Raw genomic sequence first — 13909 nt, 5'->3', positions numbered from 1 at the left:
TTAAGGATTCAACCCCAAACCCCTGGCTATTGAAACATACAAAGTTGGCACCTCACTCACAGCTTGACAAAACACTTCCTGGACCTATGGAGGAATAGAAAAAAGACTGCACCTGCTGTTTCAGGCCTGAGAGGAGACCTGAAGAACTAAACTTGCTCCCACTTGTACCCAGGACAAAATAACTGGATTCCAAGGTTCAGTTGGCTGTCCCTGTGTGTGGCAACAGGGGCAGAACAAGTTGCAAGAGGCCTTTTTCCTTAAGTACCAGCAAGACCAAATGCAACTGGACCTAGACTGGACCAGCTGGTGGCCTCTGCTGGAGGGAGTTCTAACCCCTAAGTTTGGTCTCTGAGGTCATCCTGGGAAGCATGGGAGTGTCTCACTGGACTTATACAACAATCTCTGAAAAGTTGGGATTTAAAACAATTCTGAGCTCCCAGACCTCTGACGGACAGCAACCACCTAAGCTGATCTGTCCAAGGCGTGACTGCGCTAGGCAGGAAAATCAATTTAGTCCCAATCTTTTTCTGCCACTCGAAAAACGTGTTCAGCAGAACCTCGCCAATAGTCCAAACAAAACATCATGACTGGATGAAGGCTCAAAAAGCATCCAGCCGACAAGCAGACCTCCCTGGGTGTGAAATTTGAACTTTTCTGCTTGGAGCTTTTTCTGCCAAAATAAACAACTTCAGCAGGACTTCGTCAAACAGCAATCTGGTTTTGAAAGGACTTCCTTGGAAACAGTCTACAGCCTAGCCCCAATGAAGGAGTTCCATTTCAAAGGTAAAGTTCTACGGTAAAATCTTTGATCTGGACAAACCTGCATGGCATATCTGACCTGCCCTCCATCACAGTTGTCTTGAAACCATGTCTAGGTCCCAGTCAACTGCAGACAATTATTCCTGATTAGCACTTTACTTTTCCTTGCTGCTTTTTCTCTTCGATCTGTAAAAGTTTATATCTCTGGTTCACTTATTAGATTTTTGTTGTTTTGGTGTCATTTTGCTTTTTACAATTTACTCTGTTTGTATGGCATTTTGTGTTAGAATTTTTAATTCTTCTAAATACTTTACACATTTTCTCTAAGTTAAGTCTGTCTGTTCTTTGTTACAGCTTCCAAGGGACGAGCTCTGGGTTAAATTACTGAAACCTTTGCCATAACCTAACAGGTTAGTGACTTCATTACTAGTGATAGACTACCATCCTCCTAATTAATAATTCCCTTTCAATGATGCTCAATCTTCATGCATGGAGGTGTAAATTGTAAAGGCTTGGATGAAGGACCTTGCCCTTTTGCTGGGACCAGACATCCTCTAGAAGTGGTAGACTGATCGGAGGGCAAATGATCAAGCACTCTGGGAACCACACCCTCCTGGCCCAGTGACGGCAATTATGACAACTTGCACCCAGTCGGAAACTATCTACTTCAGAACTCATGTCAGGAGAGGTTGCAGAAGAAATGCGTACACCAGTTCTTCGTTCTGTTCCTGCCGTAAGCTGCATTAAACAAATGCCTTGGAAGAAATTCCAATGTGCAAAACTGTTGAAACTAGGATTTCACCAGTGGCGAATAGATCTACACCAAATGAACTACACTGGTCAAAAATGTTTTTGTCCCCGTAGGGTGGAGATGACAGTTATGAGATGCCAGATGAAGGCAGCTCATTCTCATCTGCTCTGGCAGACCCTGCCAAATGGTTGGCTACCAGAGTGATGGTCCAGCTACCTCCATAGACAGGGCTTCTCATGCACAGGACCCAAGTCTCCGCTCTCCCCAGCTTGCCACAATATTGAAAGGAGGCTGTATTCTTGAGTACCCGCACCAGCTTCTCCTTGATGGATGGATCTTACAAATCTACAATGAGTTTTGTTGGTAAGTACAATGACTTTACGTGATTCTGGTGTTCACATCATACACCTTCATAAAGACCAATAAATGATCAATACAGCATCTGTGGTTAAAGACTCGTGCTGATTTCAAATACGGGAGTGATCAATCAATGATCTGACACAAAACACAAGCCTGAAACTACTGTATACATTTGTGTTCATATATCCAAGTTATACACAAAATTGCAGTCACATATATGGCTGGTATACAAAAGTGACAACAAGTGACTTTATGACAAAGTGATATGGCGTGACCAAATAGGTTCAACAACAAAAATCAACAAAAGACATGAACATAGTATAGAATAAACACGTATTGAGAAGAGCCCGTTTTTTAACTTAATCAGCTCAATATTATGAAGCCTATTATACAGATAGCACGTTCTTCGGGCTCATTGGCCATGAGTACAGATCCTTAGTGTTAATATCGTCGACAATTCGACCCTGTAGGTATGTGTTACTATAAAAGCATCACAACAGGTCTTCCTCAAACCTGTAGAATTGAGAAAAGCCTGGATACAGGACAGCCTAATAATGGGCTTCCTGGTCAGGATAGAGTAGGAAAAGTGATTAAACGTATTCAAAATCCTATCCTGGACTTCTTGAAAGGGAAATTGCCAATTGGTGCAAGGTGCCAGTAATCGAATCCCAACAGGATTCCCTTAAGATGCAGCTGCCAAAATTCCTTAGTTTAAAAAAAGTAAGAAGCTTGCAGTTAGTGCAAAGCTTCAATGTAATCCCGGATTGCTAATTACAGCATTGTCTTACCTCCGCGTTTCAAAGATGATGGATGGCAAGAAGGCTTTTAGGGCCAGACGGATCACACATGGCTCCAAAAGGTTGATGTGGAACTGGCTCGCCAGTGGAGACCATAGGCCTTCTCTGTTCTCCACCTCTCTCAGGTACCCCACCCCAACCATAGAAGTGATGTGTGTGTAACAACCACAAAGCTTGGGTGGGAAGCTAGTGCAGCCTGTGGCAGGTCAGGGTGACATTTGTCTGCCACACAGAAAATTCTGAGCCGTCTCTTGTGAGATCTGGGTGGAGTCTGATAGGAAGAGCTGATGCAGGGACTACTGAAACCAGAGTTTCCACTGCAGGGCCAGCGGTATGCCCTTCAGGGTTTGGGACGAGGACGATGCACGAGGCCAGGAGTCCAAGAAGCATTAGAGCCATCCTCACCGAAAACCAGGCTTGAGCCCAAACATTGGGATCATATCAAGAATGTCACAGACTCTTTGCAGGTGTGCAAAGGCCTTGAAAACCACTGTGTTTAGAACAGTCTGCATAATGGGAACACTCTGTGGGGCTTCGCGTTGTTGACTGCAAAAAAACCAAGGCTGTCCAGAAGTCGCCACCACTGGAGGCAGTCTATGACTGGCTGCAGCAAACCTGTTTTTAGTAGCCAGTCGTTGAGGTACAGGAATACATTTATCCCTGACCGCTGAAGATGGGCAGTGACCCTTGCCATCACTTTCGTGAACACCAGAGGGGCTGAGGTGAGGACGAAATGGAGCATGGTAAACTGAAAGTGATCTTGGTCCACACTGATTAGCAGCTAATGTCGGACTGCAGAACGGGTTTATGGAAATACGCATTCCGGAGGTCCTGCCACACAGTCTATTCTGAGCTGAATAGACATGCGCCGAGGTGAGCATTTTGGAGTGGTCTTTTCGCAAAAAGGAGTTAAATGGGTAAAGATCCAAGATGGGTCTGAGGCCTCTGTCCTACAACAGAATCAAGAAATGGCGCAAATAGCACCTTTCCACCTCTCTGATTCTGGCACTTTCTGAAGAGCACGTTTGAATAACTGAACAATGACGTCCTGCATCAGGATGTGCAGTGCTCCTCTGAAAGTTGTTCTGGAATAGGAGGCAGACGTGGAGGGGAAGAAATGAACAGTAGGGCATAGCCTCTTTGAATAATTTTGAAGACCTATCTATCTGAAGTGATAGTTCTTCAGCAAACAAATGATGGATGGAATGCTGACAATGCACGCATTCTCCCCCAGTCAAAAGATCTGGGTTAAATCCATTGTTCTTTTGCTCATCATGCCACCCCAGTTTAGACTCAGCCATATGCAAATCAGTCTTGACCCTGTGCCTCATGGGAACAGTCCAGACCGAACTGCCAAGCCAGGTCCTCCCTGACCGGAAACAAGCATCCTGGGACCGGTTTCAGGGTATGTCACCCTTCTTCAGCCAGGCTTGCTTGAATCCAGTGGCACAGTGAGCTAGGGACCCACGTCTGGGCATACCCATCCCACTTTGGGCGAAAAGTGTTACAGCAAAAAAATGATGGACGGAATGCTGACAATGCAAACATTCTCCCCCTGTCAAAAGATCTGGGTTAAATCCATCGTTCTTTTGCTCACCATGCCACCCCAGTTTAGACCCACGCATATTCAAATCAGGCTCAGACGTGAGTCCTGTGCTCTCCATGCCACTGGAGTCAAGCTATCCTGGTTGATGAGGGCTGAAAGCCCGAAACCGGTCCTAGGATGCCTATTTCCAGTCTAGGGCGGACCTGGCCTGGCAGTTCGGCCTGGACTGTTCCCATCGGGCGCAGGGTCAAGACTGATTTGCATATGGCTGGGTCCAAACTGGAATGGCATGGTGAGCAAAAAAACAATGGATTTAGGCCCAGATCTCTGTACTGGGGTGAATGTATGACATTGTTCTGCATTCTGTCCATCAATTGTTCTTTTTGCATTCGTCACCCCGAGTGGGACGGGTATGCTCAGACATGAGTCCCGTGCTCTCCGTGCCACTGGAGTCAAGCTATCCTGGCTGATGAGGGCTGAAAGCCCGAAACCGGTCCTAGGATGCTTGTTTCCAGTCCAGGGAAGACCTGCCCTGGCAGTTCGGGCTGGACTGTTCCCATTGGGCGCAGGGTCAAGACTGATCTGCATATGGTTGGGTCCAAACTGGAATGGCATGGTGAGCAAAAACACGATGGATTTAGGCCCAGATCTCTATACTGGGGTGAATGTATGACATTGTTCTGCATTCTGTCCATCAATTGTTCTTTGCGATAATTCTTCAGGCGGGAAGGAAATGCCATATTCTGCTCACTGGCCATGCACGGATGCATGAGGGCCAATTAAAGTGGCTTTCCAGACGCTGCAGCAGAAAAGGAAAAGTTAGAGGACTGCTCACCATTTTGGTGCAAACTGCTAAGGCTATTGCAATGCCCTACCCCTTGAAAGTGCTGGGTCAGTTGCTGCAGTACAGGTAAGGAAGGCTGGCATTGTCTACTTAGAGCAGTCTCTAAACCTCCTGCATGGACATGGAAACTGCTTACCAGATGATAAGAGCCCAAGGACCTAGCTATGCTACTACTGTCTAAGGCATTCCAGCATGGAATCAGCCTTCTCACCGCATAGTCAGGGGCTAAGAAAATGCATGCCCATTAAGGACGCATGCCTGTCCCCTGAAAAACCAGCTGATCTCATCAAGGTGTACCACAAAGAACAGCGATGGTGTCAATAGCTGCACCTAAGCAATCAGTAGTATACAGGCTAGCTCAGACCACATATTGTACAGCATCCAGGCAATCAAATATCACTTGGGGCAAAGACGCCCAAGGTCCACAGGGACGACAGGCAAGATCTCGCTAGACATATCCCACAATGCATGAGGGTAACTTCGAGAAAGAGAAGCTCATCAACATCTTTCAGGGCCAAACTAGCCAAAGAAAACATTTGCTTTCCAAGTGTATCAGTTTATTTTGCTTGGTTGGAAAGGAATTTGGACTGACTGTATTTGTCAATGCCAGAACAAACAGGATTTTCGTGTGTACGATGTTTGATTAAAAAGTTAATGTCACTTGAAGCCAGTGTGTTGCCTAGCCATTGTTGACTGATCAGATGGAATGAGCATGACTCGGACTCAGCTGGCATATGGACATCAGTAAGGGCTTTACTTGAAGTAAGTAACTACTCAGATGTAGCTGGCCCTGGTTGAAGTATGTCAGTCAACACATTTAACTTTGTCTCAATAGTGGGCAATTGCAAATCTAGAACTTCAGCTGCCCTCTGATCCACCACTGCAAATGCAGCAACTTTACTTTGTTGGTGGCCCAGGTGGAAAGTTAGGTCTGATTCAGGTGATGTGCTAAGTACACTGGAATTATGGAGGTCTAAAAGTAAGGCATTGTCAATATACTGAGGAGGTAAACTGCCCCTCCCCCATCATCATCATCGATGTCCTGAGAAACATAGGTGTGTTCTGCATTGGATCAGAATCAGATCTGAAGAGAGCCTAGAGCCTGCATAACAACTTGTTGTGAATTGCTGATTTCATAGCCCGAAAAGGGTCTGGAATGGGCCGACATAGGTTGATGGTCTGAGAGTAGTATGGGGAACGTATCTTGAGCTGGCACCAGCAGAGTATGTATGGAAGAAACCAGTGTGGACCCTGGTGTTGGTGTGGAGCTCAAGACTGGAATTAGAGAAGGCCTGGTAGTGGGTTCCCAGAGGGCAGACAGCATCTGGGGTGGCCCTTCCAGAACAAGACTAACTAGTGATCCTCTCGGGCTCCATGGAGTGATAAGGCATCCTAGAGAGAACCACAATTACACTGAAGTCCTGCAGCATGACATCTTTAAAGGCCAATAGCTGCTGAGGGCACACAGTGAGCAACTGAAGTACGGGTCAGATTTGGATGACACTTGAGGCGAGTTGATCTCTAACCAACAACTTTTTGCTATACTTCGAATATTGAAGTGCCAGTTGAGCCCCACTTGCCTTCTTGTGCTTATGTCTTGACTTTAACTTAAGGAATACTTTGACTGGAAATCTTACTTTCTGCAGGAGCATCCTCAAGACCGGGAAATCAACTGGTTCTGTGACTTGAAGTTAGACCTGTGCTTCGAGATTAACCTCCTCTTAAGCTCAGTGACATAGAACTTCGCCCCCAGGTCTGGAATATCATTTGGGTACACAAGAGCAAACTTCTTGCACAACTTAGAGGTCTGACCAGAGCCAAAGCATCTATTGTAGATTTGTGACCAACACATGGCTTTCTGCAGTCTCACCAAAGTTTGAATCTGGTTGTTTTCAGTATAACATCATTACTTAGCCCACTGTTTTCAAAATTTGGAAATACTTGGAAGGTCGGTTAAGTTGGGAGTGGAGCTCTCGATCCACATTGAAGGGGATCTTAGCAATCATGGGTGGGACTGATATACAGCTCAACTTCATCACATTTGAGGCAGTACGCAGTCACCACAGCGCCACACAATGCCACCTACAGCATGCAGGAGCACTGCTACAAAAAATCTCCATATCCAAGCTCATGCCTGTGAACATTCTTAGGGTGACTAGTCTGTGGTTAGAAAGAATCCACTGGAATTAGTGGTATTGCAAACCCATAACTTCATTTCATGAGAGAGGACATGCACACAAAATTGGAATTACTCACAAGTGAGATGAGATAAATAGACAAAAGTTGCATTGTCCAAACGTAACTGCATCACCTGTCCATGATGCGCTGGTAAAAGAAGGTAACATGACCATTTTTTCTAGATGGAATTACAGTGAGGACATTGCAGGCATGTCATTCTGAATCAAGCTATAGCAACACAAAAAGATGATGGACGGAATGTTGAACATTGTCAAACATCCACCCCCAGTCACAGACCTGGCTTGGCAGTTAGGGCTGGACTGTTCCCGTGGGGAACTGGGTCAAGACTGACTTGCACGCTGATTTGCACATGGCTGGGCTCAAAATAGGGTGACATTGCGAGCAAAATACAAAAGTCGCTCACCAGCCTTGTTGTTTCCCTCTGTCTGGGGGCTGAGAGGAGCGAAGACTGGCACGGGGAACCAGGGAGATGGGAGTAGCCTACATCCCTCAGCATCCCTTGCAGTACGCCCGGGAGACCCAGCGTGCAGCCTTCCACGCCCGCACTGCCTACAGCACCAGGAGGCGACTTTAAAACTGCTAGCGGCTCCATCAGCGCGGGTGGAGTGTGGGCGTGCCTGGTCCAAGGGCGGGCTCGTCTGCCCCAGGAAGAGGCAGGGCTGGGCCACCCCTTTAACATCAGCTAACGGCGAAGACTGCCAAGGTGAGTGCCACCATATTTGGAAAGGATAAATTTGCCTCTATTTTGACAATGGGGAAGCGCATAGGGACATTACCCCTCCAGCCTGTCACCCCAAAAATAGATAGTATGCTGGAGAGAGCAGCCAACATAGTTGCCAATGAGATTTAAATAACCGAGAGGCGCCTGTTCCTTGGAGTTGAGGCACCCCAGGCTGGTCCTATAGGGGCGACCTCAATTAATTTAGTTGCCCTCCCCTCGCTCTGCCATAAGAAGGCCACCGCCCTGAGTACTCTATCGTGCTCAGGACCTAGTCATAACAATGAGGACCGCCCCAATGTGACTTGTAATGGCGAAAGTACTGTTGTATCTTTATTAAATGTGGATCCGCCTACAACTCCTGCAGCCTTAGGGACCAAAGGCAAAAGGAAGCTGACTAAACCCATTTGCTCAAAGATGAAACGACCACCTCATGCTAGTTCATCTCGCACCATCATGAGTTCATGGATACAGACCCCACCAACCATTCCGGATGTCGAGACCATAGAAACTACCCTAATTAAAGAATCAAGCCGATCTATTTGCATCCAAACTTGCAGCAGCCATGGAGACACCTTTATTGACATTATTGTGGACACTGTTTTTGGACGTGTTACAGACTTAATTGATAAGAACGTTACCGCCCTTTGGAAGCACTTAGATCATTAGGATACTTTGTCAAACAGGCTAAGTTCACCACTTAAAACCATCAAGCCTGTTACTTCTGAGGGGCTGGATCTTAATCCGCCAATCAATGGTGCATCGAACGGTGTATCCAATTGTAATCTACAGATCCCCATACCACCCACCCCATCCATCGGGTCCTGTGGCACTTGTAGAAACGTTATAGAATGTTTTTCATCAGAGTCTATCATTATGCAGGAAAACTCCTCCAATGCTGGTGGTGTCAGTAGCCCGCCCGCTATAGGCCCATACATGCCCTTAGACCTTTGTAGTGCACCTAGGAGTACCCTAGATAGAGCAAACCCAGGGGGTGATAAGTCACATGCAGGGGTTTTAGACCCAGAGAGAACAGAAACCACGCAGGTTAGCAGAGAGGTACTAAGTTTTTCACCTGCATCATGCCCTTTTGTTCTGGTCCTGGCAGGGGTACCTTCCCTCAGGAAAAATCAAGTAGAGTCATGGGACCAACTGCGTAAGAAAAGTACTGATTGGCTGTCAAAACATAAAGGGTTTAGTGTGTCAAACTTAAACCACATTATCATGGTATGCAGAGTAGGCTGGATAGGGCCGTCTCCGAAGAACAACTAAGGGGACTGTATAGTTATTAACTTCGAAAACCTGTCAATGGTAAGATCATTACTGATGGTACAGGAGGTAAACGTCACCAACTTAACCCACATTTGTTCATTGCCATTGGGTTACTTCTATGAACCAACCCTGGGGTTAAAAACCAACAATGTTTTCTCTTCAACCATGCAGAATAGGTGTTTACCATTGTCTGGCTTGGATAACCAGGACTGACTGTTATCCCCTCTGGTAGCAAATTAGATCACACCCGCATTACATGAGCACCCGCCCTGTGGGCATTGTACTCCAACTTTGCTTGCTACTGACTTAAATCAAAATATATTAAGCTGGAATGTCGCCGGTCTTGCATCTAAAATAAATATACCAGACTGGGAAGAAATAGTCTAAAAACAGGACATCCTTATGCTACAGGAAACCTGGGCTATACGAGATTTAAACTTAGAAGGGTTTGAATGTTTCAACACTCTTGTCCCTACTCCTAAGGCATGCCGCCCGTCTGGTGGACTTTCCATCTGGGTCAATATCTACGCAGGAGGCAGCACAAAGGCTCTTGATACTAGAAATGATAAGTTTCAGGCTTTAATTTACACAAGGGGGTCTCTATATGCCTAATTAATTTTTATAACAATAACTTCCACACCATACCCAATATGAATTTCATTAATTTGTTCAAATTTTCTCTAACCGTACAAAATCACAAGGGTCTAGACAATCTAGCCGGTATCTGTTTAGGGGTGATTTTAACTTTAGGAATTCCACGGAAAATGAATTAGTGATGGATTATTTCACTAACGTGCTTCCATGAAATAGGGGGATAGAATTATTGGATCACCTATGTAACCAAAATGTACTTAATGTTATGGAAATTGCTGCAGTACCCTATAAGGACAAGCACTTTGAGCCAACATATAGAGACAGGGGCTGTGCTTCTACTATTGATTATATCTTTATTTCCGCTACCTTAGAAGACTCCTTGCTAAAAGCTGAGGTTATACCAACTGTTCAAAGTGACCATAATCCCATCAAAATAATACTGAGAATTGCCCCTATGCCAACTTATGCCAAAGAGCGTGGTGCAAGGAACTTATCACCCTCCACTGACTCTTAAGATTAGTTTGGCGAGGTATAGATAATAATGATTTGTTCCTTAGTATGGTAAGAGAACACTTGCCACCTGTCGACACCTGCCGGTCACTAAAAGATTATACTCCTGAGGCAATTGGCACCTTTGTTCAACTATCTGAGGGCATTAAACTCATGCTATTGAGACCCATAGTGAATACACACGCTGACCCAAGATGGTTTAATGGGGATTGCTCCGCAGCAAATAAAGACGTTCGTAAGGCACTCATAAAGAACCCCAGAGACCCGGCTCTCATTAAATCTCTGAGGCAACAATAAAAGGTAGTAATTAGGCTACGAAAGGATGAAATTACAAAACAGCGCTGGGATAACCTTGCATGTGCTGCCACATTAGAGAATGGGAATGGCTTCTGGGGCGCAGTTAAAGATATGAAGTCTATGGGACATTCACTGAATCCCATTAGTTGTAATATAACCAGCTAGGAATAGGAAGCCCATTTTTCTAAAATGTACTTCGCCCCAACTCAAAATGAAGATCTATATGAATACCAAGCTGCTACTAGGATTCAGATATCCTTGTCAGCAGTGGAGGACGCAATTCAACAGAGTTTGGGGAGTGGAGGACGCCATTCAACAGAGTTTGGGGAACAAAGCTCCAAGCCCTGATGGGCGCACATTGATCTCATTAAAAAAAACACTTGAGTTCTGGGAGCCCCTTTTATTAAATATTTTTAATAACTTAACCAATGTTACGATTCCAAGCACATGGTCTACTAGTATTATTGTAGCTATTTTTTTTTTAAAGTGTGATTGATCTAATCCAAGCTTTTATAGACCAATCTCCCTGATCGATAATACACTGAACATTTTAGGGAGGATCCTGTACAATAAGATAAGGACATGGGCTGAGGAAGACCATATTTTACAACCTTGCCAGTTAGGGTTCAGAAGTAAAATAGGCACAGTTGAACAGTGTCTAAACCTTAACTTGATTATTGGCAAATATACTATTGCCCAAAAACCTCCTGTCTATGGATCTTACCTCAGCCTTTGACTATGTTTACAGGTTTTGGTCTATACTTTTAAAGTATGGCTTGGACGAGGATTTAGTTCATTTTTTAGCCTATTTGCATAAGGACCTGCATGCCGGGTGAGGGTCAGTAGGGCTGGGGAGGTGTCAAAAGACATTACAATCGGTAGAGGGGTCAGAATGGGGTGTGTACTGGCCCCCTCCTTTTTATTTTATTCATTAATGACTTACATAAATCATTGGCAACACTTACTAATGATGTTCCCAGAATTAATGGCAATATACTCCCCGCCCTAATGTATGCGGATGATGCGGTCTTAATAGGCCGCACACCTAATGCCCTATGCATTTTAGTATGGGGCTTTGTAGATTTTTGGCGGGTTTAGATATACGTACTAATTTAAAAAAATCATTTTTAATGGCTTGTCGACCTAAAAGGTATTCCATCAATAGAATCACCATAGACTCCGAAAGTTTACATTACATTGCACCCTATCTGGGGCTGGTATTTGCAGCAAATGGTTCTTGTTTGGATCATGTGGCGCATAGCAGGATAACGTTTTCAAACGCTATCAATTCAATCCTTGGCCTCCCGCAACCCAAAAAGTCAGAGGTGGTTTTAGCCATTAACAACATTTTTAAAATCACAGTGTATCCCTACCGGAACATATGGCGCAGATGTTTGGGGTTTTACAAAGTGCAATAGCATTCATGGAGAAGAAAATAGATTCTGTCAGAGACTCCTGGAAGTTCCGATTTCCTCATCACAGTATGCCTGTCAAAAAGAACTGAAACTGCTATATACCGAAGATTATATTAGGGCCCGCCCAGCTATTTTCTGGCTTGCAATCAGGAAAAACCCAGCAGCGACCCTCACTAGAGATATTATAACAGATTGCTTTAAGTGCGAGAAGGGCAGGGATATACCTTGGCTTGCTGCTGTAAGAGCTTAAATAGCGTGAATTTTGGCCACATCTTCCTAAACAAAAAAATCTTACAGGAGGCTCTGTATGCACAGTATAGTAAAGTAAGATACGGAAAGGAGGAACAGAAATCCTCCTTTGCAGGGTATATGTCCTTAGAGGATACCTCTCATCTGCCATCTAGCGATCTTTTAAAACCCATAGGCCGATGGGTGAGAGGATTGCTTTTGAGCCTAAGGACTGGTACATTAAAATTCTTACTTTGTTTTCACCTAGGGTATAATGTTAATTTTGATCAATTGCCATACCCCTGTGATGAGCGAAGCAACCAAACAATGTACATTTTTTTATTCTTTTGCAATCTTTATCTAAAATACACCAAATGGTTTTATACCATTCTTAAAAAAAAAGCACCATCATTCAGTATAAAGCTGCGTAAACGAAAATTCTTAATCTGGATGAGGATTAATACATTTTTCGTGTAGGCTCTTTCTTGAAGGCAGCAGTGCGTCCACTTGATACAATGTGTACCTCCCGAAGGTTGTTTTTAATGATTTTATTTCAATATTGTATTTATGACTATTGTTAAAATATTCTAAACCCTGTCGATTGACGTAATCTATTTGACTTTTTATGATAGAAACCACACATATTCTACGAAGTTCCTATTTAGGTAATGTTTTTATGAGGTTGTATCTCTTTTTAATCAACTGTGCTTTAAATTGATTAATATATTACAAAATTGCTATTTTGATCTGTGCTGTTATGGATATATTTGTATCGGAATAAAGATTTTTGGAAAGAAAAAAAGATGAATTAAACCCAGATATGTGTCACGGGGGGTGAGTATTTGAATTTTTTTAACACTCTGTCCACCATTTTATTTTGTGATGTTACTCAGAATCAAGCTAACAAATAGTTATTGGAGCCAACTGGTGTTGCAAGTATAAACCTTTCAATAGTTCTATGCAAGAGTACAGTTTAAGACATAATGCATAGATAATAATTAAAATTTCCTTAAAATTATATTTGGCAGCTACAACCTTAAATGTTGTGGACATTTTGTCATATTTGAAACTTTTTGAGATACCGGAGTAATACCATCCTTTATAAATCTAGGCAGTCTTCTTGACCCCTCTGATATGGATAGGCGCAAACAGAGGAGGTGGGATTAAATACGGGTTTGCTGTAGGTATAACATTTGAGTATGCATTCAATGAAGGACATCATACCTCCTTGTGCTGAAAGTGCTGGTGGTGATGTGGCAAGACTGATAGTTCTACCTGGGAATGGAAAAGAAAGGTGGTACTTCATAAACTGAAGACGCTCCTTTTCTGCCGCAAGATATCGAATCTTCTCATTTAACTGTTCATTTTCAATTTGAAGTTGGTTCAGAGACCGCAGGATTTCCATGACTGACAGATAAGGTAATAAAAAGTAGAAATATTAATTTTTAAAAAGCTTGGTTAACACCTTTTTAAAGTACACACAAAAAATGTGTCAGTAAGTTTGCTGCATTTTTCACCCAAACACACTTGATACTGTTCAAATAATATGGTTAGAACACAACACCACAGATACACCCCAAAGAACAGAAACACAAACAGTGACTTGCAATGAAAAGACT

The 13909-nt window shown here is 43.8% G+C and overlaps 1 protein-coding gene across 2 annotated transcripts in view; it reads right to left on the bottom strand.

Annotated features, from left to right (window-relative positions):
* LOC144829326 (protein AF-10-like) overlaps positions 1 to 13909 on the bottom strand; it is a 1339974-nt gene that overhangs the window by 149132 nt on the left and 1176933 nt on the right. For both annotated transcript variants that reach the window (XM_078688368.1, XM_078688367.1), the window contains exon 12: positions 13515 to 13697. In XM_078688368.1, the coding sequence (XP_078544494.1) occupies positions 13515 to 13697 (183 nt within the window). The remainder of the gene's footprint in view (positions 1 to 13514; positions 13698 to 13909) is intronic.

Source organism: Lissotriton helveticus, chromosome 4_1 (genome assembly GCF_964261635.1).
Source record: "Lissotriton helveticus chromosome 4_1, aLisHel1.1, whole genome shotgun sequence".
Classification (NCBI taxonomy): domain Eukaryota; kingdom Metazoa; phylum Chordata; class Amphibia; order Caudata; family Salamandridae; genus Lissotriton; species Lissotriton helveticus.
Note: the sequence above shows the minus strand (reverse complement) of the source record. Positions and strands in the feature narration are given on the sequence as shown.